General features: G+C 33.7%; 3 protein-coding genes across 12 annotated transcripts; 1 reads left to right on the top strand and 2 right to left on the bottom strand.

Moving 5' to 3' along the window:
- Positions 1 to 1,130: 1,130 nt before the first annotated feature.
- Positions 1,131 to 8,844, bottom strand: LOC124213834 (START domain-containing protein 10). 3 transcript variants are annotated; one of them, XM_046615514.2, is made up of 7 exons: positions 8,604 to 8,844; positions 5,237 to 5,415; positions 4,937 to 5,084; positions 4,598 to 4,750; positions 4,211 to 4,335; positions 3,980 to 4,102; positions 1,131 to 3,700 (listed from the first exon to the last, which is right to left on the bottom strand). In XM_046615514.2, exons 2-7 carry the CDS (start codon positions 5,390 to 5,392, stop codon positions 3,596 to 3,598), a joined length of 810 nt encoding a protein of 269 aa, XP_046471470.1. In that variant the 5' UTR covers positions 5,393 to 5,415; positions 8,604 to 8,844; the 3' UTR covers positions 1,131 to 3,595. The 3 variants fall into 3 exon arrangements, with proteins under 3 accessions (XP_046471470.1, XP_046471469.1, XP_046471468.1); XM_046615513.2 differs by lacking the exon at positions 8,604 to 8,844 and adding an exon at positions 7,940 to 8,158; XM_046615512.2 differs by lacking the exon at positions 8,604 to 8,844 and adding an exon at positions 7,936 to 8,158.
- Pgm2a (phosphoglucomutase 2) lies at positions 8,175 to 16,728 on the top strand. Of its 3 annotated transcripts, none has more exons than XM_069134893.1 (11): positions 8,175 to 8,333; positions 8,628 to 8,799; positions 9,745 to 9,862; positions 9,941 to 10,197; positions 10,372 to 10,834; positions 10,957 to 11,144; positions 11,805 to 11,982; positions 12,058 to 12,281; positions 12,645 to 12,750; positions 15,171 to 15,397; positions 16,013 to 16,728. In XM_069134893.1, exons 3-11 carry the CDS (start codon positions 9,785 to 9,787, stop codon positions 16,113 to 16,115), a joined length of 1,824 nt encoding a protein of 607 aa, XP_068990994.1. In that variant the 5' UTR covers positions 8,175 to 8,333; positions 8,628 to 8,799; positions 9,745 to 9,784; the 3' UTR covers positions 16,116 to 16,728. The 3 variants fall into 3 exon arrangements, with proteins under 3 accessions (XP_068990994.1, XP_046471461.1, XP_068990995.1); XM_069134894.1 differs by having other exon boundaries at positions 8,193 to 8,333; positions 8,680 to 8,799; XM_046615505.2 differs by lacking the exon at positions 8,628 to 8,799.
- Positions 10,022 to 26,582, bottom strand: LOC124213826 (putative leucine-rich repeat-containing protein DDB_G0290503). 6 transcript variants are annotated; one of them, XR_006881993.2, is made up of 11 exons: positions 26,249 to 26,582; positions 25,564 to 25,911; positions 24,731 to 25,283; positions 24,250 to 24,472; positions 23,623 to 23,819; positions 22,080 to 22,217; positions 18,334 to 21,885; positions 17,979 to 18,235; positions 17,633 to 17,876; positions 17,399 to 17,525; positions 10,022 to 10,733 (listed from the first exon to the last, which is right to left on the bottom strand). XR_006881993.2 is itself a non-coding variant. In XM_046615491.2 (11 exons), the coding sequence occupies exons 2-11, from the start codon at positions 25,686 to 25,688 to the stop codon at positions 17,451 to 17,453; spliced, it is 5,289 nt and encodes a 1,762-aa protein (XP_046471447.1). In that variant the 5' UTR covers positions 25,689 to 25,911; positions 26,249 to 26,582; the 3' UTR covers positions 16,368 to 17,450. The 6 variants fall into 6 exon arrangements, 4 of the variants coding, with proteins under 4 accessions (XP_046471447.1, XP_046471444.1, XP_046471446.1 ...); XR_011176813.1 differs by lacking the exon at positions 10,022 to 10,733 and adding an exon at positions 11,009 to 11,128; XM_046615491.2 differs by lacking the exon at positions 10,022 to 10,733 and having other exon boundaries at positions 16,368 to 17,525; positions 17,979 to 18,098; positions 18,174 to 18,235.
- Positions 26,583 to 26,666: the final 84 nt, after the last annotated feature.

Genomic DNA, 26,666 nt, shown 5'->3' on the forward strand with positions numbered 1-26,666 from the left:
TTGGTAATGAAAAATGTGAATTGGACATTCACAGCGAAGTATTCGAGTTTAAGGTAAATAATATTCTAGTGGCATCGATGAGTATCTATCAACTATTTCTAATTCCTTTTCATTAAAAATAATTTTACCATTATCCATAAAGACATTGATCAGTTTACTTTTCATAGGTACTTGACTACCGTATCTTTTCATCATTTTTACACGTGTATAGGAATAGCTGTTTACTTTACTCGACAAGCTGCTTCACGGTTTCACAACGTAAGGTCTCATTATTCTTATCCTTCTTCATTCTTTTCAATTCTCGTCGCCCAGTGCATTCAAGCTAATTGACCAATTTGAGTTTTCAAACATTTCGCATTGAAACAAGATGCAACGAATTGTTAGTATGTGTTGAAGTTAATACTTTTGAAACCGGAATCTTGAAGGCCTGGCTTAATCCATAATTCATTAGTTTTCGTTTATATATATTTTCGGGTATATGCCTATTCTGTTTGCATACAACAATCATATTTAAACTGCATTTTTATGTAACGCATGTATGGTTTACGCGACCGTTTTTACCTACGTTCCGTTCGTAAATTTAACGTTTTTGGGACAGTACAAAAAAGAACTTGTGAACCACATTTTGTTACATAAAGTGTCATATGCACCACAAGGGCAGTCTTTTTCACCTCGCGTATTTGCAATATTCAGTCTTTAGAATCCAAAGATTTTTGAAAATTTTGTGACTAACATTGTACGTTTATTGAAAAATGTACGTCCAAAATAATTTTATTTTTATACAAAAACAAAAATTCTTGCACATTACTTCTAAACTTGTTGAAACCTCCTTGTATTTGTATTTGGTAAATTTTTTTTGAAAATTGGACAATACAACCATTGGGTACTGACTGTCCGATGTCCTTAAAAGTAATTAAAATTACATCACTGTATCTACAAATGTCGAATTTTTACAAACATCGAACCTTACAGGTATTTACTGAGAAAATTGCAGCATCGACAATTTTGAAAATATTTAAAAACTGAGCGAGAAAAGTTACCACTATCTTACCGTCGATTGCTAGTACTTGTGGGGTGGAGCCTTAATCAAATATATTAGTAATCGCATTTGATAAATGAAATCCACAAAGTCGCAGTTTTAACAACTTTATTCAATCAACGTCGAATAAATTAAACATAATGTTATGTATCATATATATATATATATACAAAGTGCAGCAACAGAATATATTATACAACATACTTTTCTTTCGAACCAACGCACAATCACACGTTTAAATAACCGCTTCACAACTATATCTTTATAAATCTCCAGCACATGGCATTAAAAACGTCTTCAAAAATTGTAAAGTTCATTAAACTTACATCTATTAGCAAACTATCGTTCTCTTTGACCATTGCAGACTAGGATAAGTCGGAAAGTGCAACGCACATTACTATGGTTAGTATAGAATACTGCACCCGAAATCACATCTGCTGATACATGATTTCAAATGCCAAGAGACCAAAATGTGAGATTAGTTTTGTCTTGACCACCGAGTACTTCGCATTAATTTAACTACAATCAATTAGCTAGCAATTAAATTGTGCCAAAAAGAACGGTGAATTTTTAATTAAATTTTTGGTACTCGCTAAAACTAAAGTATTCAATTTGTGAAGAAAAATGCAACAATCTATTAGACTTTTAGGCATGTGAATGAAGTTTGATTTACAATTGATTCAATGACTACATCACTAATTACACCCACTATCAAATTTCTGGTAACATTTTATATACTGCTTGAGAAAAAGGAATTATTTGCAATTTGTAAGCTATTCTGAGATATTCACTCACTATTGATTTCCTTCTAAGCATGATTTAGTTTTCCGTATACGTCAGCTAAGTAATAATTACGACATAAAACGAACTGATAATTGGTAACATTTACAAATTTGTGCAATGAATAAGTTAAAGTTTTTGTATTCAAAATAGCTATGAGTGTTAGAAAATTTTTAGTCACTCATTAAATTTAAATAAAGCTAAATATTGAATCGTAAGAATAAAGTAGAGATATACGTATACTGGATCGGAAGAACAAGAAATTTTTAGCAATATTATTTAGAATGTAACATTGAGATGTGACATAGCAATAATGCACTTATTAATCTTTGGTTATATTTAAATGCAAACTGGTAATATATTTCACTGTTGGTATCGAATCAGTGTTACGAATTAACTTGTTCAAGCATTTGAGTTTGCCAAATACCTGGAGTCATGAATCACTATTTACAGATGGTAAATATTCGAATATACATAGGTGTGTGTAACGTAAGAAATAAAAAAACGATAATCTCAAACATTGATTACACTCTGCTGTTTGAATTTACAGTAAAAATATTACATTGTTGAGTCATTATGTTCCTTTCCTCATGTATTCGGCACATTTTCAGTTCAATTTCAACACTTGTATATACATTTTTTTTTGTTTTATCACATAAGATGCTATACAGTATAATGACGATAGAGTTAAAATATAGTATTTCGAAACATTTCTTTTGTTTTCATTTTTTGATAAGTATACCTATGTACCTATAACATAGGAAACGGTATTTTTCACAGATCCCCAATATTTACTTCAGGAATAGTTAAAACTTAGGACAATGAGCAATATATTTTAAAGCATATTATAGAATATATATAATATATCATTGATATAATAGTATTCGTGCTGTACGAAAGAAAATACTTCACTTCTGACTGCCATCATTTGCAATCACAGAGAATATTATTTGGAGGATGATTATTATGGAATACGGTTTTTGTTTCCGCTGTTGCTAATAGTGATTTATTGAATACACGGCTGTAGTTAAATGATATGAATCTTTGTATTTTACGGACGTAGTAGCAGGTAAAATGATATTTTCATATGTGTATAATATTTAAATGTCCACATTGTGCCGAACATATTTAGCTGTACCTATTGAATTTAGAAGTAATTACAAAATTTAGGTTATTTACGTACGATTGAGAAAAAAACCGAGTTGTAAATGTATCAATTATAATACATACCTCACTAGTACTCTTTATCATATCGCGTAATACCAATATGCTTACAATCGCATGTGACCAAATTAAATGGTATTTAATCATTTACTTGATTTCTGAGATTGCAGGTTTAACTGTCAAACAGCTTGTCATAAGCATTGATTAATCATTGAGTCACAGCAAGTCAACACAATTACACTCCGGTTTCAAAATACAAAATATGTGCACGACCGAATGATCATTACTACATTATCATTATCTTCCATATTTTAATTTTTTTTTTTTGTAAACAGGGCTAAGATGTCTTAATGATCAAAACTTAAATAATGTTGAATACGGATTTAGAAGAGTTATTATCAACATTGATAACATTCTGTATGATTATATTTTTTAAGGCTTAAGAGATATTATTTCATTAAGAGCTAAATTAATTTTACGCACGATTTTCCCCAATCCATTACTCAACCTGACGATGTCCTGTTATGGACATGAATACTTCACTTATACAACTAGACTATACGACCCTAGCATTAATCACATGTAAAAATCCTACAACGAAAAGACAAGTCGTTAATCACTGTCCAAAGTCGTAGTTTCTTTACTGGGCGCTTCCTTTAATTCTGATTCATCAACAAAATTGTTTTTGGAATTTCTCTCTTCGATTGATTTTACACACTGCAAGGAAAATGAAAATTTTTAATTCATTGAAACACATCGATATTGATTATACAAATCATTTTTCAATGAAATTTAATCTTCAAATCACCATATCCAATACACCACTGAAGATAGTTGATAATTGTATATGGTGCATATGCTTCAAAACAAATCAACAAAGAATGTATTTTGAAAATTTATTATAATATACTAAGATCAGTATTTTCAGTATCGTTTCATTCAACATTTAGACAGACCGACTTTGAAACACAGGGATATAAGAAGCATATTACGTACGTCTTCAATTCGTATTCGAGGTGCACTGATTTGCTCTGGGAAATGCCAAGGCTTGTGATCAACCTTGTGCAGATTTTTCCAACTTGGATAACCGAGGGCAGCTTTGTGTAATTTTTTCACCATCTATGGATTTTACCCAATTTGAGTAAAGCCACAAACTATTGTTGCTCAAATTTACGGAGAAAAATAATTACCTTTCGAAAATTAAGAAATATTTGAAGAAGTTCTTACCTTTGGTGCAAATATTTGTGTCACTTTATTTACCAGCCATACTGGTAATTTTCCGTGTGGATCGGTATGTGATACATATCCCAACTCACAACCATCTCCATTAAGAGATTGCCTTACTATGTATCCTGAGGAATTATTTACATCATCGCGTTAGATATTGTTGAAAATGTGTAAAATGTGTATAAAACAAGGCATCCAATGGCCAAGTGATACAAAATTCACTGAGAATTTCAGGATGAACAAGAATTTTTTCAATCAAACACGCAGGATCCAATATTTTTTGACCATTGAAATTTAAAAATGAACGCATGATATGAACATGCTGATACTGAGGTACAATAGATAAAGAAAGAGTCAAGCGTAATTAGAAGTATATCAGCCATGTACCTGTGAGATAAGACGTAGCTCTCACGTAATTTTTCCTTGGTGGATGGTCTTTGTGAAAGACAGAATGATTGATGATAAGCTGTTCGTGCCCAATGTCCAGCCATGAACGATGCAAAACAAAGTCTCTATTCTTCAAAGGGGACGGACATGCCACTGAAAAGTGAAGTATGTTTAGCAACGATAAATTATAAAACTATATTCTATTCTCGATAGATAACATTTGTTTTCTTCGGTAATACCTGAACATTGAATGTTATTACAAGTATTGTGTAGATAATAATAAACATAAGTTGCTGAATAACATTTCCAAACTCCACAAATATTCTCGAGGCTACTCACTTGAATAGTACCCGATGTCATTGTTGGGATTGAAAAAGCCAATGTCCTTGGACTCAATCATGTGTGTATCCCAAACTTTTCTATATTCAGGATCATGGAGGACGTCGTATAAAGTTTCTGGTAAAACATCAGGAAATCTTGTCTTAATCTATGAACGCACCAAAAAATACATTTCTCAAATGGCAATTTCCATACTCGAATTTGCAGTATATTTTTTTTAATTGTAACTACAAACATGTTCAGTCCGTGTTTTTTGAACCCCGTAAACAACAACATGGATTAGGATGAATCAAGACTCACTTTAACCATCCTGAAGCTCGTCCCAGTCACAGTTTTAGTCCAGACCGAAAGATCAGGTTTGTTGTAATCCAGCCTCCACTCATTGTTGTCATCGTACAGCTGCTTTAGCTTCTCAAAGTCTTTGTCCTCCGCTATCCTGACAACTCCCACGTCCATTATAATTGGTTTCTGGCCATAAACTAGAGAAAATCACGCCAAATTATTAACTAGTGAGATGCCATATATTTTTCTGAGTTAAGCTTTTCAAAATTTTAATAACTCACTAGCTAGCTATCTAGGCTAGAGCCAAAAGCCGTCTGGCCAACACTCTTTTGCTTTTAGTCAATAGCAAATGGCATACTGATTAGATTATTCTCCTACAACGATCAAGTTATGTGGTACGTGTTTTATTAGAACGTTATCGACACCGTCATCATCAATTATTCGCTAAGTTCTACCACCTGCTGTAGCTTTGGAATATTTATTACGTGTAATTGAAGTCAACTTGCATCGACACGAAGAGCAATAAATTTAATTAAATATGTTCCTATACAAATGTACATGAAATGCTATGAATTAAACTAAAAATTAGTAGATTTTTAATACATTACCATCGTAAATTATAAACAAAATGATAGAAAAAAAAAACTAGCAAACTGAATGAACGAAGTGAAATAATATATTTGCGGATACATTGATCATTATAAGTAGATATTTCGACCAAATAATAAGTTTACTTAGAAAGACAACGAAAAAATGTTATACAGATTCAATTTAGTTGGGTGACGGTCAGGGATGAAATGATACAATTTTAGCAATCAGTTATGTTTTTTCAAAACGACATTTCGGCAGGCCCCACCTACCATCATCAGGTTTCTTTAATGTAAAATAAGTCACAATTTTTACATGAGAATTTCTAGTGCTTACAAATTTACTAATGTACATTGTTTAACTTTATTATTGAAACTAACGTGAAAATTGAATTGTTCTAAACTTACATATATCGACATTCCTAAACATTTGCCATGTTTGTTACATGATGTGCAAGAAGGAAATGACTACCCACCTGCCTATACCACAGGACTGTTATCTCAATGTTTATTTCAACAACTATCTTTGAAAGTCATACAATTGTTTACATAACAGTCAGTACAGTTTCTATTGAGAATGTATATGATGGCTAAATAGAGGTGACTGAGATTTTGAATGTCAGTTTTTTTGTTTAGTGTCTTGTTTTTATAAATATAAATCATGTCTTTGATAAGCCTCTGATGCCAGTTTGTTTCCTTGTCAATAATCTTTATGTTTTCGAAGTCAAACCTGTGCCCTTCAACCAATGAGTGTTGGGCCAAAGCCGATCTATCCGGATCATGTGTTTTTATATCATACTTATGATTTGCAATACGTTTATTTAGATATTGTGATGATTAGCCAATATAACATTTATTGCAATCTTTACATTCAATTTTATAAACAATATTGGTTTGTTCCAGTGTAGCGGTTTTTGATTTTAGAGATGTAAATATATTATTCAATGTATTGGTAATTTTGTATGAGACTTTGATATTTTCTTTCCATAGTGTCTTTCTGATATTCTGTAACAGGCTGTTAATAAAAGGGATTGATCTAAGACATTTTTGTTTGCTGGTATCGATGTTATCAACATTGTTTTCTATGCAGCTATTATAATGTTTGTATTTTCGTTGTTCTTGTAAAGGCCTAATCAGTTTCGATGGATTACCATTACTCCTTAGATTTTCACGTACTAATTTGAAATTTTTCTATCTGAATTGAGCATCAGCAAGTGTTATGCTTTTATCAAATAGGCCTATTGCTACACTTTTTTTATATTGAAGCAAATGGTGCAATTGATAGTTTATGTATCTGGCTGACCATGTTTCTTTATGATACCAATCCGTTAGCACTATTCCTTCGTAATTAATGATACAGGTATCAAAAAAGCTGATTCTATTGTTTGCTTCTATTTCATACGTGAACTTTATGCGTGGATGATAAAGGTTAAATGTGTTGACTAATTGTTGGATATTATCTTTGTGCACATGTGTAATTATATCATACACGTATCATTTATAAAAAATTAATTCCAAATGAAGCGCACTGATGACTGTTTGTTCTAATTTTTCGATTACTGAATGAGCTACACATGGACTAATTGATGACCCCATAGCTACTCCATAGGTTTGTTTGTAAAAACTGTTATTATGTATAAAATACGTTGAGTTCACGCATATCTCAACAGTTTTCACAAATTCCATCTTAGGAATGGCTATGTGTTTTGTTATTCGAGCCCAGTTTTTCTTTATGATCGCTATAACTAAATTAGTAGGTATGTTCGTATATAGAGAAGACACATCTAAGGATAGGCGGGGCCTGCCGAAACGACGTTTTGAAAAAACATAACTAATTGCTAAAATTGCATCATTTCATCGCTGACCGTCACCCAACTAAATTGAATCTGTAGCACATCTACACGCTCACGGACATCAATCTCATCTATGAAAAAATGTTAGTGGTAAGATACTAAAAACTTTAACTACTCTGTCAAATTATGCACACACATAGATATGTCAAGAATCAAACAATCGTCAGAGTCAACAGAGAGAAAAAATCCGCAAAGTATTAACGGTTTGGGGGTGTAGAGGAGTTATTTGTACAGGAAAAAGAAACAAAAAAAAAAAAATGGAAGGTAATTTACTTACCTACCCTTATGCTGATACTCCTGTTCAGTGTCACGGCGACAAGTTCGTTTTATTCACTCCGCATGTGAGGATATATTCGTAAATTGGCGATTAGATAAACGATAACTACATATCGAAGCTAATATACTTTATGACATAGGTATGTGAGCAGGCGGGGAGGAGGCGGGGAAATAGCGATTACGAACACATAACATCTGCGTCAAGATGCGAATAAAACAAATGCGAATTTATGTGACGTTACTGCAACAAACCGAAGGGCAAATTAAATTGACGCATGAGCGACCAAAAAGTGGATAGAACTGGTACGGTCGAGGGCAAAAGAAAAGAAAAGAAATTCGCAACAACTCCGCAGAAGGACGAGGAGAGAAACCTGCGCGACCTTACAATACGCACATCCCGTGAGTAAACTGTTCTTGCGTTTTATTGATTCGTAAAACATAATTCAAACTTTCAGTCGAGTGTATATATTAACGGTATTTTCGCACGAATTCATTTACTCTATCGATTTGCCACTTGCCAGTCAAAGAATCGCCCGATTCTTCCGTAAGTGACCTAGCGTCAAATCGTATTTGCACGAGGTTATGTTGTCACTGTATTTTGAACACGCATTCTTGGCCCGACCGGGGGGCGATGTGCCTAAGAAACTGTTTTAAAAACATTGATATTACCTTATCTACGATATTGCATAATAGGGTCATGGCCACTGATATACATTCAACGAACTTTTCGCGTTTCTGCGACTAGACGGCATATCCCAACTGACTGCCAGCCGTCCGCAAACTGCCGCAAACTTTCTGCTCGCGGGTTTGGGACTCCTCTCTGTCACCGAGAAACCGTGGGAATTTTTTTTAACTATTAACTGCTGTGAGTTTGTTACCCTCTTCTGTCTCGTGAAACTTCCCGAAATATAAGTATCGCCGATCATTTACGTCATTTCTGTGCTTACTTTACAACAGTGCGCAACTCGAAATCGTTAATTTCTCTAAAAAATGATAAGATTTAACTTAGCACTTACATCTAATTCGCAATTACGGATCATTCTTTGACATAGTTTGCACACAATATGATGACATCGTTTTTTCTTATCTCTGACTGGAATGATTAAGATTAGATTATCAATGAAGACATTATCAAAAAATCCGTGTTATGCCGTGTATTTTTAAATCGTAAAGGGCATAACTCGAGTTTTGTCAAATTACTACAATTTACACTTCAACAAACTTATTTTTACGATTTATATTTTATATGTAACAAAACATGGATTGCAAAATTATTTTCACCTAAACAGTTTTTCATATATTGACGTAAAAAAATTTTTAAAAATATTTTTGTGAATATCTAAGTATCTTGTGCATAATATTAATCAATCTATGATCACTGCACCATATTTTGATATTAATCATGGTACAGAAGGATAATTCGAATTATACCTTAGTAACCATTGTTTAGCAAATTTGGTAATCTCATTCACAACATCACGAATTGCAATGGCCATAATTAATTACCTTGACTAGAAACACATATTTGTACGTAATATATATATATATATATATTTGTTTTTTAATTCTTATCACATGTCAACTATCACTTGCACAGTGAGTGAATATTAAGTTATTAGAAAAAAAATGTTAGGACGCGCATTGTATTTTTGATAAAATACACGTCAAATTAGTAAATTTATGACAAAATAATTACCATTCTATTTCTAAGATTATTTTACTATTATTATACACTAAAAAATGACAATGCAAGTGTAACAGAGATTATTAAATGCTGTGCATTAATCTGTTCTTTCCTCTATAATTACAGTCCCATTGTTGCATCATAAAATTTTATTTACAATCCGATTATGGCTCCAAAGGATTCTGTAAATACTGGAAACACGATCCTAGATGAAAAGATAAAGGAATGGCTGTCTTGGAATAATGTATGAACCAATTCTGTAATAAAGAAAAAAAATTTCGCGTAAAGATTAATATTTTTTAATCTAAATTTTATTTCCAAGGATTCAGCAGCAGAAAATGAGATTCAGAATTACATCAATGAAGGAGATGTATCGACTCTGTCTAAACTTTTTCTTACGCGATTGGAATTTGGTACTGCTGGACTGCGTGGTCGTATGGGTCCAGGATACAGTCAACTAAACGATTTAGTAATTGTACAAACTGGACAAGGATTTGTCAAATATTTACTATCCACGATTTCTGATGCTAAGACAAAAGGAGTGGTGCTCGGATATGACGGTAGACATCATAGTAAAAGGTGTTACTCTATCGTTCATTTCTTATTCAAGTGAAATTCATAAAGTTGTAGGCATCAATTATTATGATTCAGAAAAAATGTGCACACGATAGTAGTTGGGATAGAAGTCCTAGAAATTTTTTTAATTCATGATGTGTGAACAAATCTCGCTAATTTAAAAGAAATTGTTTACAGATTTGCAGAGCTGACTGCCGCTATTCTTGTGAACAATGGTGTAAGAGTTTACATGTATTCAAAGGTTTGCCCAACACCTTTCGTCCCCTATGGAGTATTGAAGTATAAATGTGCAGCAGGTATAATGGTCACAGCGTCGCACAACCCAAAGGAAGATAATGGCTATAAAGTTTACTGGGATAACGGTGCTCAAATTATTTCACCCCATGATAAAGGAATTCAGAAATCCATCTTGGCTAATTTAGAACCATTGGAATCGTCGTTTAACACTTCAGGAATGAATAGCCATCAGCTATTCAGTGATCCACTTGAGAATGTTATGCAAACTTATTTTAAAACCCTTAAGGATATGGTTTTGTATCCTGAAACAAACAAAAATACAGTTCTAAAGTTTACATATACAGCTATGCATGGCGTGGGATATGATTACATGGTCAAAGCATTTGATGCAGCTAACTTCAAGGTAATTTTTAGCTCAAAGTATCAATGTGACGGGAAAATAGTCTGGAACTCTATTCTAATTTAAAATAATTGAAAACATGTTTCTGTCTCATGCTCCATATTACTACATCTCATATTTTTCAGCCATTCATTGTGGTCGAGGAGCAAAAGGATCCCGACCCAGACTTTCCAACTGTTAAATTTCCAAATCCAGAAGAGGGTAAAAGTGCGTTAGATCTGAGTATGAGGACTGCTAATCAAAATGCTTCTGGAATAATTTTAGCCAATGATCCAGATGCAGACAGACTTGCTTGTGCTGAAAAAAATCAGAAGTACGTTATTGGAGGGGGTATATAATCTGTTAAGAAAAATGTTTTCAAACGACTCATTCGTTTCAAGAAGGATACGATAATTAACTCACACCCTCGAAAATTTTTACACAAATGTCATATAACGACATGCATTAGAACTAATCCACCAACATTTAGGATTTAGTCCATTTTCATTGTCAAGAAGCATGTAATGGACTCTGAATACTGTTCTTATGAACAATTTTTATGATAGTGTATGAAACAAGGTGTACAAAATACCATTTTTTATTGTTCACTCGATTTCAAATACCATCACTCTAGAATTATGTTATGAAATTTTTTAATTTTCTGACGAACCATGCAGTTTACATGTAGGAATAGCCTTTGATTTTGATTGTGTTTGATTATCACAATTGATGTTGTCCAAAATTGAATTTTCAACAACACATATTAACATCAATGCATTAGTAAATGATTAATTTCTCCATCAATGATAATGTGTCGAAACGTATCATTTAGCGTCAGCGCCAATTTTTTATCATCGAAATGACCGAAAACACTGACAACTTATTTTAGTTCATACACACAGAGCATAGCCATTAACTTTCTTTTATTGACGATTTTCTATGAGCACAGAAAAATATTTTTTTTCACTGATGTACTTATTTTACAAATTTTCAGAGGCGAATGGCGAGTTTTCACTGGCAATGAATTAGGAGCCTTATTAGGCTGGTGGATGCTACATCACCACCAAGTGCGATACCCGGATGCGAATTTAAGTGACGTGTTCATGTTAGCATCTACAGTTTCGAGTAAAATACTGCGATCTATGGCCAACAAAGAAGGTTTCACATTCGAAGTAAGCACACCTACCTAATTTGATAATGAATCATAACAATGGCTCGGACTACCAATTCTACTAATTTGTTCTTAGGAAACATTAACAGGCTTCAAGTGGATGGGTAACCGAGTAACAGAGCTGTTACATCAAAAGAAAACCGTATTATTTGCTTTTGAAGAAGCTATTGGATTCATGTGCAGCTCCACTGTAATAGATAAAGATGGTATCAGTGCGGGTGTCCGCGTCGCTGAAATGGCATCATATTTAGAAACTATGGGGATATCGCTTGCTGGAAAGCTAGACGAGATTTATGCAGAGTGAGTATTTTTTGTCTACTTTATGGTGTGTAATATCGTCAAGACCAATTGCTACTGCCAAGTTGTTGAAGAAATTTAAGGTTCATGTTAAAAATAAAGTACATGAACTTTTTGAATGCAGCTCTTTAAAAGAGCGATAACTGGGCATTTATTTCCGTCACTTACTTTATAATAGCATGAATCGACTCGAACATTCTTGCACGTGCAAATATTCCCACCTGTGCACAAACGTGCAATTAATAATGTTTTTGTATATGCTCGCAAGTTATACACACACTTGTATCACACAACCTGACTAGAAAATTTGTGCAACGCAAACTCTATAGTCAGAATCTTACTCAAGGTATGTAATTCTAAATGCAGGTATGGTCATCATATTAGTGATAATTCCTACTACATCTGTCATGAGCAACTGGTGATCAAAAGTATTTTTGAAAGACTAAGAAACTTTAACGGAAAACCAAATACGGTGAGTACCTTTACCTTGTTACTTCTTTCATTAAGACTAATCAGCGTAATGTGAAATTTGACCAGTTTGCACATAATTCAATTAAATTACCACAAGAAACACATGGTCTACTTTCCCTCGTAAGATTTCGTGGAATTGATGACTTCTATTACGTACATCCACTCGAAGTCCTGCTAAACAAAGTGTGCATGTTACATGCTACTCTAACATGTTTCCTACCCTGGCCTCACTAATTTCTCTAACGCTATTGAAGTTATCATTTTTTTAGCGCTGCGAAGACTACTTTCATGTAAATTAATCTTGAGGAACGACCCCTATCCAAGTAGGGAATGAATCATGAAATTTATTTACTTTCCTAATAAGCTATTGTTTTTTCTCTCTTGTATTTGAATATTCTGTTTATACAAGTTGTATAACATCGTGGGAGAAAATCTAAATTCTACATATCGGTTAACTTTGATTTCAGTATATTCCAACATGAAACACATAGGTTGTGCTCGAGAATAATTCATAGATTAGTAAAAAAAATTTAAATACATGAGTAATATATATTAGTTAATTTAACTTCTGCAATATTTCTAATCCCGAGTTGTAGAATCTTGTAAAATTTTAGCTTTGTCATGTGTTTATGTGAACCTCCAAGTCAACTTAACGGTTTACATAATAAACACATAATTTATTCTCAAGGTAAACGAGTTTCCAATTCATTACAATAACGCAAGAACTTCGAAGAACGTGATGGAAGGTAGTTCATATATTTGAAATGATAGGAATAGTACTCAATGTGTACATATAGAGAAAAAGATACCTTATCATTACTGACACATAGTTAAATACGTATGGAGGTATCTTTCAGAACGTAAATACTTATCTTCATTACAAAAGTAAGATTATCCAATCGGCACCTATGCGGTGCCAAGTTAGCCAATAAAAATATTTCTACCATTTTAATTGATGACAACGCTTGTATGGAAAATATTTTATCCAATTGGAATGGAAGTAATAGTCAGTTTCAACTGCAAGGCTGTCGTGACTGGATTGAGAACAAACAAAAATATCTCTCTTCAAATATTAGATATCACTTGATCTCAACTTTTTAGCCTCGTTTATTGCTTGAAAATACAATTGACAATGTTGTTCAAACGTCATTTATTAACTATAAAAATAATATTTTGAAATTGATGTATTGAAGTTGCATGTTTATGTATGTGAGTTTTTAATAATAATGTACATGACTTACTTCACTTTATTTACAGTTCAAATTGCATTTTCTAAAACACTTCGTGTCGCTTGCTGCAATATTAATATCACACGGGAAGTTTGCGATTTCTTTTTTAGTGTTTAAATACTGATTTTTATGATTGGTCTCCATTGATTTTCTTCACTTTGTTACATTTTTGGTACTGTTTTTTCCATTTCGATTCACTTTTTCCAGTGTTTTATTATCGTGTGCTGTTAACTCTTGAGTACTAACATTTGTGTGATGACCTTATCTATATATACATATAGGAGTTGGTCAGCAAAGTAGAGATAAAATTAAAACGAGCAGAAAACGTGAACATCTTTCACAGTTGAACTATCAACGTTCCTGAAAGTCATAAAATAATAATCAAAATGTCAAACAACACAGTGTGGTTGAATAAATTGACGGATATGTTCCTCACGTCGCTGACGCTCATTCCATTCCTTCTTTTGGGAATATTAGCCATTCCTGTAGTGCAGTCCTTGTATTTTCTTACACCTTTCTTCGAGGAGACATCGGAAGTGGGTGTATCGTAAGTGAGGACATTGTTGATTTCTTCACCGGTAACTTTTCATTTACATATTTGTTCAACATAAATATTTGTTTTTTCCTTTTATGTTTTATTACAAAAAGTTTGAGCCATAAATTTATGATGTGTGTAAATGACTCAGAATTATTACATTCCGTAATATGTACTAAGACTACTGCAATAAAGAAATGCAAGGTTCAAAATGTTAATAATTTTCAATGAAGACGAGTCCGACAGGAAGTTTGCACAGAATTACTAAGCATCCATTTTTCCGGAAAAATTGGTTTGTGCTGTGATTTTCTTCAAGTTCCCTGATGGATGCTAAATAAACTTGTGGAAAAAAGTAAAAGATGTAGCAGTAAATTTACCATTACATATAATTTTTTTACTTTACCAATTACATGTAAATGTATTTGGCAGCATTCTACTCATAATTTTTTAACCCTTTTCTGATTCTGATTCTTATTTTAGAAAAACTAAAATTTCTGGAATGCAATACAGTCCTCCCATTTTTCTTTAAAATACAGTAGACAGTATTTCATACCAAAAGTGATGAGCAAATAGTCTCACGAATTTTTCCTATGTAGTTTATAAAGTTTTATTAGAAAACAATTTTAATGCTATGAATCCACCGTTTATGCTTTACAGTATCCAAGCAGCATCCTTGGAGGCAAATATCCCATAATTGGCATTCGCGATCTTACGACAGGATATGATAATACACAGCCCGACAACAAAGCAATTCTGCCAGTTTCAAAGTCCAGCCAAATGGTCACATTCACATTTGAGAATGGGCTTGTACTTACGTTGCGTACCAGTGGTACTGAACCCAAAATCAAATATTACACAGAGTTGTGCGCCTCGCCAAATAAGCAGTGAGTACTTCAACTTGCATAACTAACAAAATTTTGTATAAATTCACTGTCCTGATGAAAAGAATCATTGTCTTGTGATCATATTATTATTAAACAAGCATTATTTCGAATGTCTAAAAAAAACGTACATGCATTATCAAATTTTTTTTATAAATTTCACGCAATAACGTAAGGCAATTTACATGATACAAAATTGTTGTTAGCCCTTAAAAAATTTCGCACGGATTTCGTCTACACTTCGTAAATGTCTTATCATCAATGATCAATAACGATGGCAAATTGTTATGATTGTTAAACAGCTCAGCTATCATGTGATAATCAATATTTTAGACATTCTCATTAGAAGTGTCTTATCTCTGATCGAACAGGCCATATTTTATCCATGCTTTGATTAAATTTTTCATCAGGCTTGAGATGCCCAAGCAAAGCAGCTTGCCGCCATCTAACTTTATATGAAAAATATCGTACCAATCACAAATGAGTACAATCAGAGTAGAACACAAGCAGGAAGTTCAAAAACGAATGTCTAACTTGTAATCTGTGTGATATTTTATAACGTATATACAATGCAATATTGATAATGGCATGACTAACTGTGCCAATTCCTTTTTCTAGGGACCTTACAGAGCTGAAGGATGTACTTAACGAAATGGTGGCTGCTATTGTGCTTGAGTTTTTACAACCAGAATTGAATGCGCTTATTGCGAGAAGTTCGTGACTTGATTACTATCTATTTAATTATGATATGGTATGAAGAATGAAGTTAATTTAAATGATTTCATGAACGTTGTCAAAGGAATAGTTTAGTTCTAGTCACAAACCTATTTAACACAACTAGTGGATATTTGAAATAACCCATTAGATTTTTTTATAACATTCATATTTTCTCAAAATATTGCTAGTTACAGACAATAATTGAATCGAAATAACTTCTAGTTGTATTGTTTTTGGAAATTTTTGTTGAAGACAATCGAATTTCTAGTTCATCACGAAAAATAAAAAAGTATTCACTTATCAGTCATATTGAAATGAATAAATTAAAAGAACATATACGTTAATATTTCATTAAATGTTCGTTTTTTATATTCCAGTGATAGAAGGGCAAGATTTTTTATTATACCTCCATATTCTGTGTTAATAAAAGAAAATATATTGTTTCTTATTTTTCCGTATTTGTATCACAATATAATAACTAGTGATTTATTACAATTAATTGTAGTTGACTGGAACGATTTGTCCAAAAGGATCTTGTGATTTTCATAATGATTAACGTTTGTTGGATTTAGGTTAAACCGAATGTTCTACTTTCTACAATAAACAAATTAATCTTAGCAGTGAATTATTAATTTATGATGCAACGATAATCGTATTCTTATCCCTATGTCTTGCTAATTGATACCTGTGTATTGTAACTATCACAGCCGGTATAACCGATACATAGAACGGAAATTTCTCAAACATTGCAGTAATGACAATTAAGACTTTATTTCGTAGATAATATATTCTTCATTCGATAAATGTATCTCATGAAATTCAGCAACTGGGTCAGTTGCCATGCAGTGATAATTATGATCAGGCTCCAGGGCAAGATAATAACGATATCAAGAAATATAACTTGTCAGACATAATAGACATTTAATGTGCTGTCGTTCTAGATATCAACATGACCTAATTACCTATATTGTTGCATTATATTATTCTTCAGTCCCAATAAATGAGATTCGACATAAATGTTTTACAGCGAGAAATAATTTTTCTGATATACTTTCAGGATATCATAATCAGAAACAAAAATTTGACGCTTAATTTGAGTCGAATGCTGACAAGAGTAGCCAGATATAAGGAAACGATCAAGCTCTTTTTCCGATTTACCATTTCGTCAGTACAGAAAAATAAATCCAAGTATATAACATGTCATTTCCGTGCATCATAACTATGCATATACATGTAGGAATATGTATCTAATAACAATCGGTTAACTTGTATTTAAAATATTCTTACTTTCAACGACCTTTTGGTAATTTCTTGAGTTCTTTTTGACTCATTAGATACATCAGTTTTTTTTTTGGCTGATTTTCCGTTTAGTTCTACTCTTCTTTGAATTGGCCAATGTGCGGAATGTGATGCACTGTGAGAAAAATTAAAGAACATTTAAAATAATTTCTTTTTGTTGTTCTGAAAATTTACGGAGTAAATTTCATTTTTGGTGCAAAACCATATAAAATTCGGGCTCACCTGCTCATCTAACAAATCCATCAAAGCATTGAGATTGCATTTTAACCCTTGAGCTTTTAATGTTGCATGCAGATCCTCTAATATTAATGGTTCATAGGCCAAAATTTTGTTGTGTAGTACTTTATCCACCTGTATTAATTTCCGGAAAAAACTCTCCAAACTGTCCGAGTTATCAGACTGGCTGAGAGTGTAAGAATCATTATAGTCTGCTCCTTCGTAGTCGTCGGAGGCTTCCCCTACAGTTCTTCAAATCAACGAAAATTTTTTAGTAGGCATAACATGCAAAGAATCCATGCATTTTTACACTTAATATCATTAGTTGATTTCTATTGATATTTCTATTTACCTGGCATCAAAAACCAATGCTTCAGAGTCGGACTCAACATTAGCAGTGTTTTTGCCATTCAGATCTTCAATACTGTTACTCCTGTTCAGTCTTTTAGGAGCGGGGCATTCATTATTGCTACTGTATAAGTTAGAATATGAAGTGACATTGTCATCAGCCACAGGCACCAATGGGTGTAATTCGTTATAAATGTACCTGAGAAGTTGTTTAGCTCTGTGACGTTTTTGTGCCTTCAATCCGTATTTGTTCAACTCTTTCTGTTAAAAAGTAATAAAAACACTGTTACGAAAATATTCTTGTTGGAAAGAAAGTTAAATGAAACAACGTGTTTTGACTAAGAAATGAAACAACTTACCCTCAGTTCGGGTGTCTTCATTGCACTATAATTAGCCAGTGGTGTGACATTTTCGGTAGGTACTTCTTGTACTGGTGTCGTTTCATTTTCACCTTTGCTGATATCCTGATGTTGCACTGGTGGCGTCCTCACCTTTGCCAATTCACAGTCAAATGAATCATTCATTAAATTAGACCAATTTGATTCCTTTGTTTTGATAATATTTTCCGATATTGATCTCTTTTGCAAACTAACGAGAGAACGTTTTGGAATATTTATTGGTGATATGCTTCCACTCCTTGAGTGGCTTGTTGAATGTTTGGAAGTCCTGACTTTTGATCTTTTCATCGAAAAATTAGATGGAGTTTTACTCATTTTATGGATGTTAGAATTTTCATTGTCACTCAAATCACTGTCCAAGATATGATATTTTTTTACTGTGCTCTGATTGCTTGCATCTCCTCTCTTTTTGGTATTTACTGCGTTGATTTTCGAAGAATTCTGTTTAACAGAAAATTCTGCTTCATTGAAATCTGCGTCGCTTATTCTGTCATGTGAGGAAACATCATCGAATACAGTTCTATATGTTCGAGAAATAGGAGTCGATATAAATGAATCTGAAGGATCTGCTCTAGATGGTGTGGCTAAATTCACAGACGATTTGGGTGAAGTATGATTACTCCTGCTGCATTTTTCAAGTAAACTGTCGACGTTATTGCTAACTATATTAACGAGATTAAGGTCCATCGAAGCGGATGATATTACTCCAGAAATTTCACAGTCAGGAGAAGATATGTCAAAGCTATTTTCGTCAAGATGTTGTAAATCCGGTATTTTTTCAATTTCGTCATCATTCTTCTCTTCCATATCCCCTGGGTCAGTCTCTTCACTGTAAATATCAGATTTTTTTGGTTCACCTAATTCGGACGATTCAACTTTTTCAGCCTGTCTAGGAAGTACAGACTCAATCCAACACTCAGCATCAGTGTCTTCATCGGATATGTTACTTTTTTTGGTTTTGCCATCATCATTTTCTAAGATTGTATCCTCCAGTTTTAAGTCAATGAAACTCTGAATTTCTCTGACCGTATTCTTGTCCATTCGTTCATCATCCGACATTTCATTATTCGATTTGGTTTTTGATAAAGACATCCTGTAATATTTACCATTTTTTCTACTTTTCGTTGAGATGTTCAAAGATTTAGTGCTAGATAAATCAGATAGATCTATTTCCAAATCTGAGGGTTCAGCATCATCAAATTTCAAAACGTTCTGTTCCCCAGTATCCGAGTCAGTAGAACTCAAAATTTCTGGTGATTTTTCAACATTTTTTCTACCCATTGGCAATCTGCCTGATAATTCCCTCTGTATATTAGATGTGCTCTGATTTGGGTCTGTGTACTCATACTTTGACGAGTAACTATTACAATTCGCTGCATCATGTGTGTTCCATAGTTCATCACCAGAGCTTTGATAATCTTCAGATGATAAGCGTTCATTTGTAACTTTAGAACTCGATATGGAGATCCGCGAGTTATTATTTTTAAGGGCACACCGATATTTATCTATACTGTTGTGGCTGTGTTTTCTCTTATATTTTGTGAACATGGATAAATCCTTGTCTTCGGTATCAGTGTTATTGGTTTCTTCATCACTGTTAAGTTTACTTTCTCTGGAAGATTCCTGCGTTAGATCAAAAATGGCATTAACAGTGTCATCCAGTTTAGCGACTCGTTTTTGGGATGGTTCTATTTCATTCTCAGTATCTTCATCATTATCTTCTTCTTCATGGACTTTCGAGTCTGTTAATTCATCACAGCTGACTTCAGGTTTTGAGATGTGAGATGATCCCATATTTTTTAAGCATACGTCTGATATAATTTTATGGGTAGGTAAATTAAATATCGCAGGATTCTTAATAGCTTCTGACTCTATCTTCGCTTCAAAAATGCTCAGAGCTGTTCTTTTCTTTGATGGAACTTTATAATCTAAGTCAAGTTGTGTAGTATCTTGCAAATTTTTTTCAATTTTAGGCGAAACATCGGACCTTTTAATACGAAACGGATTTTTACGCTTTTTGCTAGGATACATGGCAACTGATTCGCATTCAGAATCCGATTCAGAAATGCCTTTAGAGTTTACCTTTTGGATTCGTTCAATTGCTATTGTAATATCGCCCTTTTTTTTTATAAACATGTTGGACTTATTTTTGTCAAAATTCATATCATCAACTTCCACATACGGATCAGCATCATTTATAGAAAGAGGGTGTCTGTAACTTTTTTGCTTACGAGTAGATACGAATTCAAAGTTCACTTCAGGTTTTCCACACTTTTTCCGGTGAGTCAGATCTGCTGTTTTATTAGCTGTTAATATATCATAATTAGAATTTTTAGTTTCCAAAGTTTTGGTGGAGGGAGATATAACTTCAATGTCTGAATCACTACCATTTGTAGTATGTTCCAAATTACATCCTTGTTGCTCCAATGCCATAATAGTATGTGAGGGATTTTCAATTACACTATCATCAAAAATGTCAGGGGATATGCTGCGATCTACTTCAAAATTTTTGTCAAGAAGTTTCAAGCTTTCAGTCCAAGGTAGAACATCGCAATTGGTCTTGCTGAATGCTGAAGTAATTCTCTCGAAACTCTTTTCATTTGTGGTATTGAAGTTGACAGTTTCAATACTTTTGGAGTTCTTTTGGTTTGTCGGTATGGTTGATAAATTCTCACACGCAGTTCTGGTATTTGCTGAAGTTGATAAAAATTGTGCCCCGAAAGAGTCTTTGTTAAATGATACATGGGAAAACATTCCTCGTTTTTGTTGTATCTTCAATTCCAAATGCGCATCCTGAACATTATTACAATCAGATTTATGGTACTCAATGTCTTGCTTATTTTTCTCCAGATTATTCCACACACTGTCTGGTGGGTTGGAAGAAATACTCACTACTTCTTTCCCAGAACAACTAGAATTACTATCAGGCATGTCAGTAAGGTCTGGCTCAGAATTCATCTTTAAATGTGGTTGTTGAGTTAACATATTAACTTTATTTGATTTCAGTTCTTTTGATTTATCCCTTAAGTAAACAAATATTTGTTTCAATTTATACTTTCTTGCAAGTGCTCTTACTTCTGACAGGGTATTAGGATCATCAAACACTGACACGTATTCCACTATAACACTGCAATAGATATATTCCAGAAATGCACTTGCTACAGAAACTTCTATTTCTGGCCAGTGTATTCTGGCCATTATGTGATCATTAGGTATCGCATCATCCAAGACTTCTCTACATCTTACAAATAATACTAGTCGATGGGCAGGTAATTTTGTATCTCCTTTTACAATCACTGAGACGTCACTCATGTAGGAATTAATCAGTAAAAATCTCCAGTCGTTGGACAAATGACCAATGAACTCTCCATCTATTCTACTCTTTGATGTTGTTACAGGATTATCATCAGCCGCTAAACTTTCAGCTTCAGAAGAGATGGAACTTTCTGAAAGAGCTGTGATACTTTCATCAATTGTTCCTGGAAGGTATTTCGCACTTTGGTCGAGAGGTTCCTATGAAGCACAAAAATATTTGTATTTTGAAATTTTTTTTAATCAATACTTGACGTTATTTCAATTACTGTATGACGATGTAAATTAACGACAGACGAAAAGGTAAACTGTCGTGTGTGAGTAATATACTAAAGAAACGAGAAAAAGTATATTGTTATTTCCTGTTTAAAGAATAACTCTAAAAAATATTTTACCTCTTTGGGTGGTTCTTCTTGTCCCGATTTTGTTTCAGACTCAACTGTGACTTTACATAATAAAAGCTCCAACTGATTACAAAAATATGAACCTTTACTACCGAGACATTGTTGAGTTTTATCCCATAATCTGTCTTTCTGTGGAAATCAAGGAAAAAAATTGATAATCAGAAAACAACTTATTAAGGGAGCTTTCCAGTGTGACAGCCCGAAAAATCGCTGTTTTTCGCGATTTTTTTTTTTAAAGAAAAAATAATCTAATCGGTCTGGTTTTTTTTTTGTATATTAATTGGATATTGAAGAATACAAAACAATTTTTTAAAGATCGATTTATTTATTAATTAATATCTATAAAAATGATGAAACAATTGTTGCAGAAAATGCACTTGGATGTGGTGTCCACGTTGGGGGTCACAATTTTGATCTGAAACAAAAAACACAAAAAGATTATTGATCGGTATATAATTGGCTTTCGTGCTATGGAGGCTTTTTCCTTTTTTTTTTTTTTTGCAAAAATGGCGCCGGTTTGAACAAAAAGTATCGATTTTCGCATTTTTTTTTGCAGTTTTTTTTACAAAAAAATAGGAAGATGTCAAAAAAAAAAAAAAGCTTCCATAGCACGATAAACAATGACGTTAAGAATATTGTGTAAAAAATTCAACTCGATAGCTTTAAAACTCTGCCCTCCAAGTTGGACACCGTTTTGAAAAATGCTGTTTCGAGAAAAACGCGTTCAAAGTTTCAAGTGAGGAAATTTTAGGTAAATCGTTTACTTACGGTCAATCAGCGATGCCAGGTCCATACAATATCCCTTCTGCTTCTTCGAAAAGATCGTGCTCAATGGATTGTTCAGTCCGACGAGCTGTCCTCGCCTCTTTGCTATCCAGGGACGCCCGGCGGTTTGCTTGGGTGATGCGCGCATTCTTGTACTTAGCGGCGAAATCTGCGGCGCTTGGCCCTATCGTGCATCCCATCGTCTCCAAAATTTTTAAAATTGGGTCGTAACCTTCATTGAAGGTGCACACAGCACACTGCGTAGCGATTTCTACTATCTGCTTGCCGCAGAATACGTGCTTTGGGGCTAGTTGCCACACACAGTGATTGATTGATTTTCAAGAATTTAGCACGCCATATGCTTTTTTTTTGAAAATTGAGTGCGACAAAAAAATAAGTCGCGCGACTAATTTACGGCTAATTAACGGCAAATTATGCAATAGTCCGAATTCACATTTTCGACAATTGGTGAGCCAAGTTCATGTACGTGCAGGTAGGAACGAGACAATAGAAATAACGGTCGCACGGGCAGACGGCCGACGCGGCAGCTGTAGCGCTCCGTTGCCTTCTTCCAAAAAATGCTGTACAGTAACCAAAATAATCTGAATTCCGGCATGAAAATTTCAGGGAATATTCGGAAGAGTGTATACTATTCGATAAAGCAAAAAAAAAAAAATCGATTTTTTGAAAATTTCACACTGGAAAGCTCCCTTAATCATAGGGCCAGAATTTATGAATATTCAAACTACGATCTAAATTCAATGCTTACCACACGTTCATAAGATTGAAGCAAGCGACTTTTGAGAATGATATTCTCTTCTGGTTTGGTAACTTCTCCCTCTTCCTCCATCATAGCTTGTGTTATCGCTTTGTCACCCATTAAAACTTCAGCGATTTGAACTGATAAAATATGATCTCTTTCCTGCTTAGTACGGGTTTGCAAAAGGGTTGGACCAGCCAGTCTTCCTAATGAAAAATAAGATTCAAATCTCATACATATATTTATAGTCTTCCATGTATAGTTAGTAAAAATGCATAGCGTCAATATTTTTGTGATTGTTCATTGTTTGTTCGATTGACTGTAGATGCGTGATGCCTTCCAATGGCTAACTCAAAGGTTACATGTGCTTACAATTGCCAACGCTAAAACTTATACTGCATTACATTGATATTACTATTCAGTTCAGACCATATTCTGTTGTTCAATTGGAGGTATGGCTGATATTTAAATGCATCTTCATTTGTTTCATGATGTCAAGTTTCGAATCTTGAATATTCCTCATTTTATCGAGCATTGATAATTTATGAAACTAATAACAATGTTCAATCAAAACCTCCTACTAAGATCACTTGTGGGCATCCACATAAAGAATGTGTTAAAAGGATGATAACATACTTTTTTTGGATTTGTTAGTGGTAGATACTGTTGCAGGCTTGTTTGTTGTGAATCCAAAATTCTGCAGTGTTTTTCTACGCTCCTCCGTCATCTCTCCATAACTTGAAGGACAGGGTTCACCTACTAGTAAGTGTGCATCTTCGATTTCCTCCATCAATTGTGCTTCATGGAGTGACATTGAGAGAGCCAAAGCTATTTGTAGTTGCGGATCTTTGTCTGAGATCTGTAACATTATTTTGCTTCTTCATTCATATTCATAATTATATCCTAAACCATCAAATAATGATTTTACAAAGCTTTACATATTCAAATCGTACCGATACTTTCTCTGTACATCACTAATTTCTCTGGAGAGTTTTTAGTTCATCAAAATCCTTTACGTACCTTACAATAAATGCATGGGTAATGAATAAGCTATTAACATTACGTTAGTTTTCAAAATTGCATGATCCATTAGAAAACATAGTATAAAATTGCATACCAATTTACGCGATACGGTTTTCTTCGGCTGTATTGGAGGAGCTTCGAGGAGGCCCAATGCTTTTCTCTCATTAGCTTGTTTTGCCTGCAATTCGACGGCATCCAAAAGTGTTTTGGTTGATACTTTATTCTTAGTAGCGCAACTTTTCATATGACTATTTTTAGTTGTTGTATCTTTAAACGATTTGAAACACAATGGGCATGGAAAACCAGTTTTCACCATTGTTTGTGGTTTGAAAAAAGATGATTCTATCGATGGTTGATTTACATTTGACAGAGCATCTCGATTTTTTTTCTGCTTTTTCTTAAGAACAGGTTTGTTCTCTTTATGAGTTAATCGCTTGTTTCGTAACGAAACTTTGAAATCCGCTAAAGATTCGTTCAAGTCCGTCTCTTTTACTGGGGATCGAAAATCAGCCAAGCTATCATCTTTATCCAGCGACGTAATGTCACTGAACATTCCACAACTAGAGGTACTTGTAGAATTCTCTGAATGCAAAAATGTTTCAATAGCTTTTGAATGACCGGCAGACCGATCAGATTCTTGGGCCAATCTAAAAAGAAATAATCATATTTTATATCCTATTACCAGATTTAATTCTAATGAATTTTGTATCTGGCAAATTTCGAGCATCTGCCGTTCAAAATCTGACTCAGAGATCCTAAAATATTACAAGGTCAAAAAAATCACATAGCGCAGAAGTTTGATAAGAATTTCTTTTTATTACAAAAGACAACATAAGGGTTCTTACATTGTACAATAAGGTATATTAAAACAGTCAGATGTTGGACGAGACTTTTATTGACTACATAATCAAATCAACAGGATCCTACCTTTCGTCATCTTGCTTTTTTATCGACAATTTTTTGTTTCTAAGTGATAAATTTCTAGGGTTTATTTTTCTTCTACAATCTAATTCCCTCAATTGAGAGGGATCATCATGCTCCCGATTTTCCATTCTTACGTTTCTTCATGTACAATATATTGCATAGCTCTAAATACTGGGCTCTGCAGATTTCTGTTTTTCGGCCTTTGCTCTATCATCCATTATGTTATAGAATGTACTGAGCATTAAATTATTTCTGTGTCTTTCTTCTTCAGTAGTTTCACTTAGTATCTCTCTCCTCAATGCGCTCTTGAGCTCAAACGATTGAAAGATGCCATGAAAAAGAGGAGTATACCTGTGGAAATGAAAAACTCATTGTTATGTGTAGTCAGATGTCAGATATTTTTGAATAGCTCAGGCTCTTGAGCAGTGCATACTTGACAAGCACACTACCGATGTATCTGCAATTTCGTCGAAATACCCATTTTTATCACATGCTCACAAAGTTATATCTAGAAGAGACTTAATTTATCTACGAAGAGTAAACTTATATCACAGTGTTGATCTATAGCACAATTTTCAGACAAGTTCACTTTATTTGGTTTTCACGCACATTTTGTAATACGATATACGTCTAACGCCATGTGAATTATTGTCAACTATTGATGATATTATTTCGAATTGAAACTTACGTAAGTATCACTCCGGTTAAGAGAGTGAAAACAGACACGACACCACCAACATAATATCGGAATTTAAATAATGGTGTGCCTTTGGTTTTACGGGGTTTTCTATATCTAGCATCTATTGAAGCCATCGAATTGATTCAGTGTTATTAAATTTCGTTGTTGCCGGCACAATCATACACTTCGTGTTAATTCCTTAACGAAATCTAGTTTCCTCCGTGGTTTCCTCTTTCCCGTCTTCATGTGTGCGGCGCGGACCGTTGGCATTTGGCAACGACAACACTCCGGTCCGACCTGCGTTTACCGACCATGTACCTCGACCATTAGTACCAAATCATAAAACCTATTCGTGTCAGAGAGCGCCACTTCAATCAAGAACACACGAAAAACGCGTCGAATAGTTCCATTAATGACCACAAGGGTT

Source organism: Neodiprion pinetum, chromosome 3, assembly GCF_021155775.2.
Source record: "Neodiprion pinetum isolate iyNeoPine1 chromosome 3, iyNeoPine1.2, whole genome shotgun sequence".
In the NCBI taxonomy this organism is placed as follows: Eukaryota; Metazoa; Arthropoda; class Insecta; order Hymenoptera; family Diprionidae; genus Neodiprion; species Neodiprion pinetum.

Excerpts from the sequence above, each read along its gene's own strand:
- LOC124213834 (XM_046615514.2), bottom strand. The coding sequence starts at position 5,392 with ATGGACGTGGGAGTTGTCAGGATAGCGGAGGACAAAGACTTTGAGAAG. Across the intron at positions 4,751-4,936 it reads TGACATCGGGTACTATTCAA|TGGCATGTCCGTCCCCTTTG; the intron begins GTGAGTAGCCTC and ends TTCACTTTTCAG. Across the intron at positions 3,701-3,979 it reads CTCGAATACGAATTGAAGAC|TGTGTAAAATCAATCGAAGA; the intron begins GTACGTAATATG and ends TTTTCCTTGCAG.
- Pgm2a (XM_069134893.1), top strand. The coding sequence starts at position 9,785 with ATGGCTCCAAAGGATTCTGTAAATACTGGAAACACGATCCTAGATGAA. Across the intron at positions 10,198-10,371 it reads GGTAGACATCATAGTAAAAG|ATTTGCAGAGCTGACTGCCG; the intron begins GTGTTACTCTAT and ends AATTGTTTACAG. Across the intron at positions 11,145-11,804 it reads TGTGCTGAAAAAAATCAGAA|AGGCGAATGGCGAGTTTTCA; the intron begins GTACGTTATTGG and ends ACAAATTTTCAG.
- LOC124213826 (XM_046615488.2), bottom strand. The coding sequence starts at position 25,688 with ATGGAAAATCGGGAGCATGATGATCCCTCTCAATTGAGGGAATTAGAT. Across the intron at positions 22,218-23,622 it reads TTCAATCTTATGAACGTGTG|AAAGACAGATTATGGGATAA; the intron begins GTAAGCATTGAA and ends TGATTTCCACAG. Across the intron at positions 18,236-18,333 it reads TGAAGACACCCGAACTGAGG|AAAGAGTTGAACAAATACGG; the intron begins GTAAGTTGTTTC and ends ACTTTTTAACAG.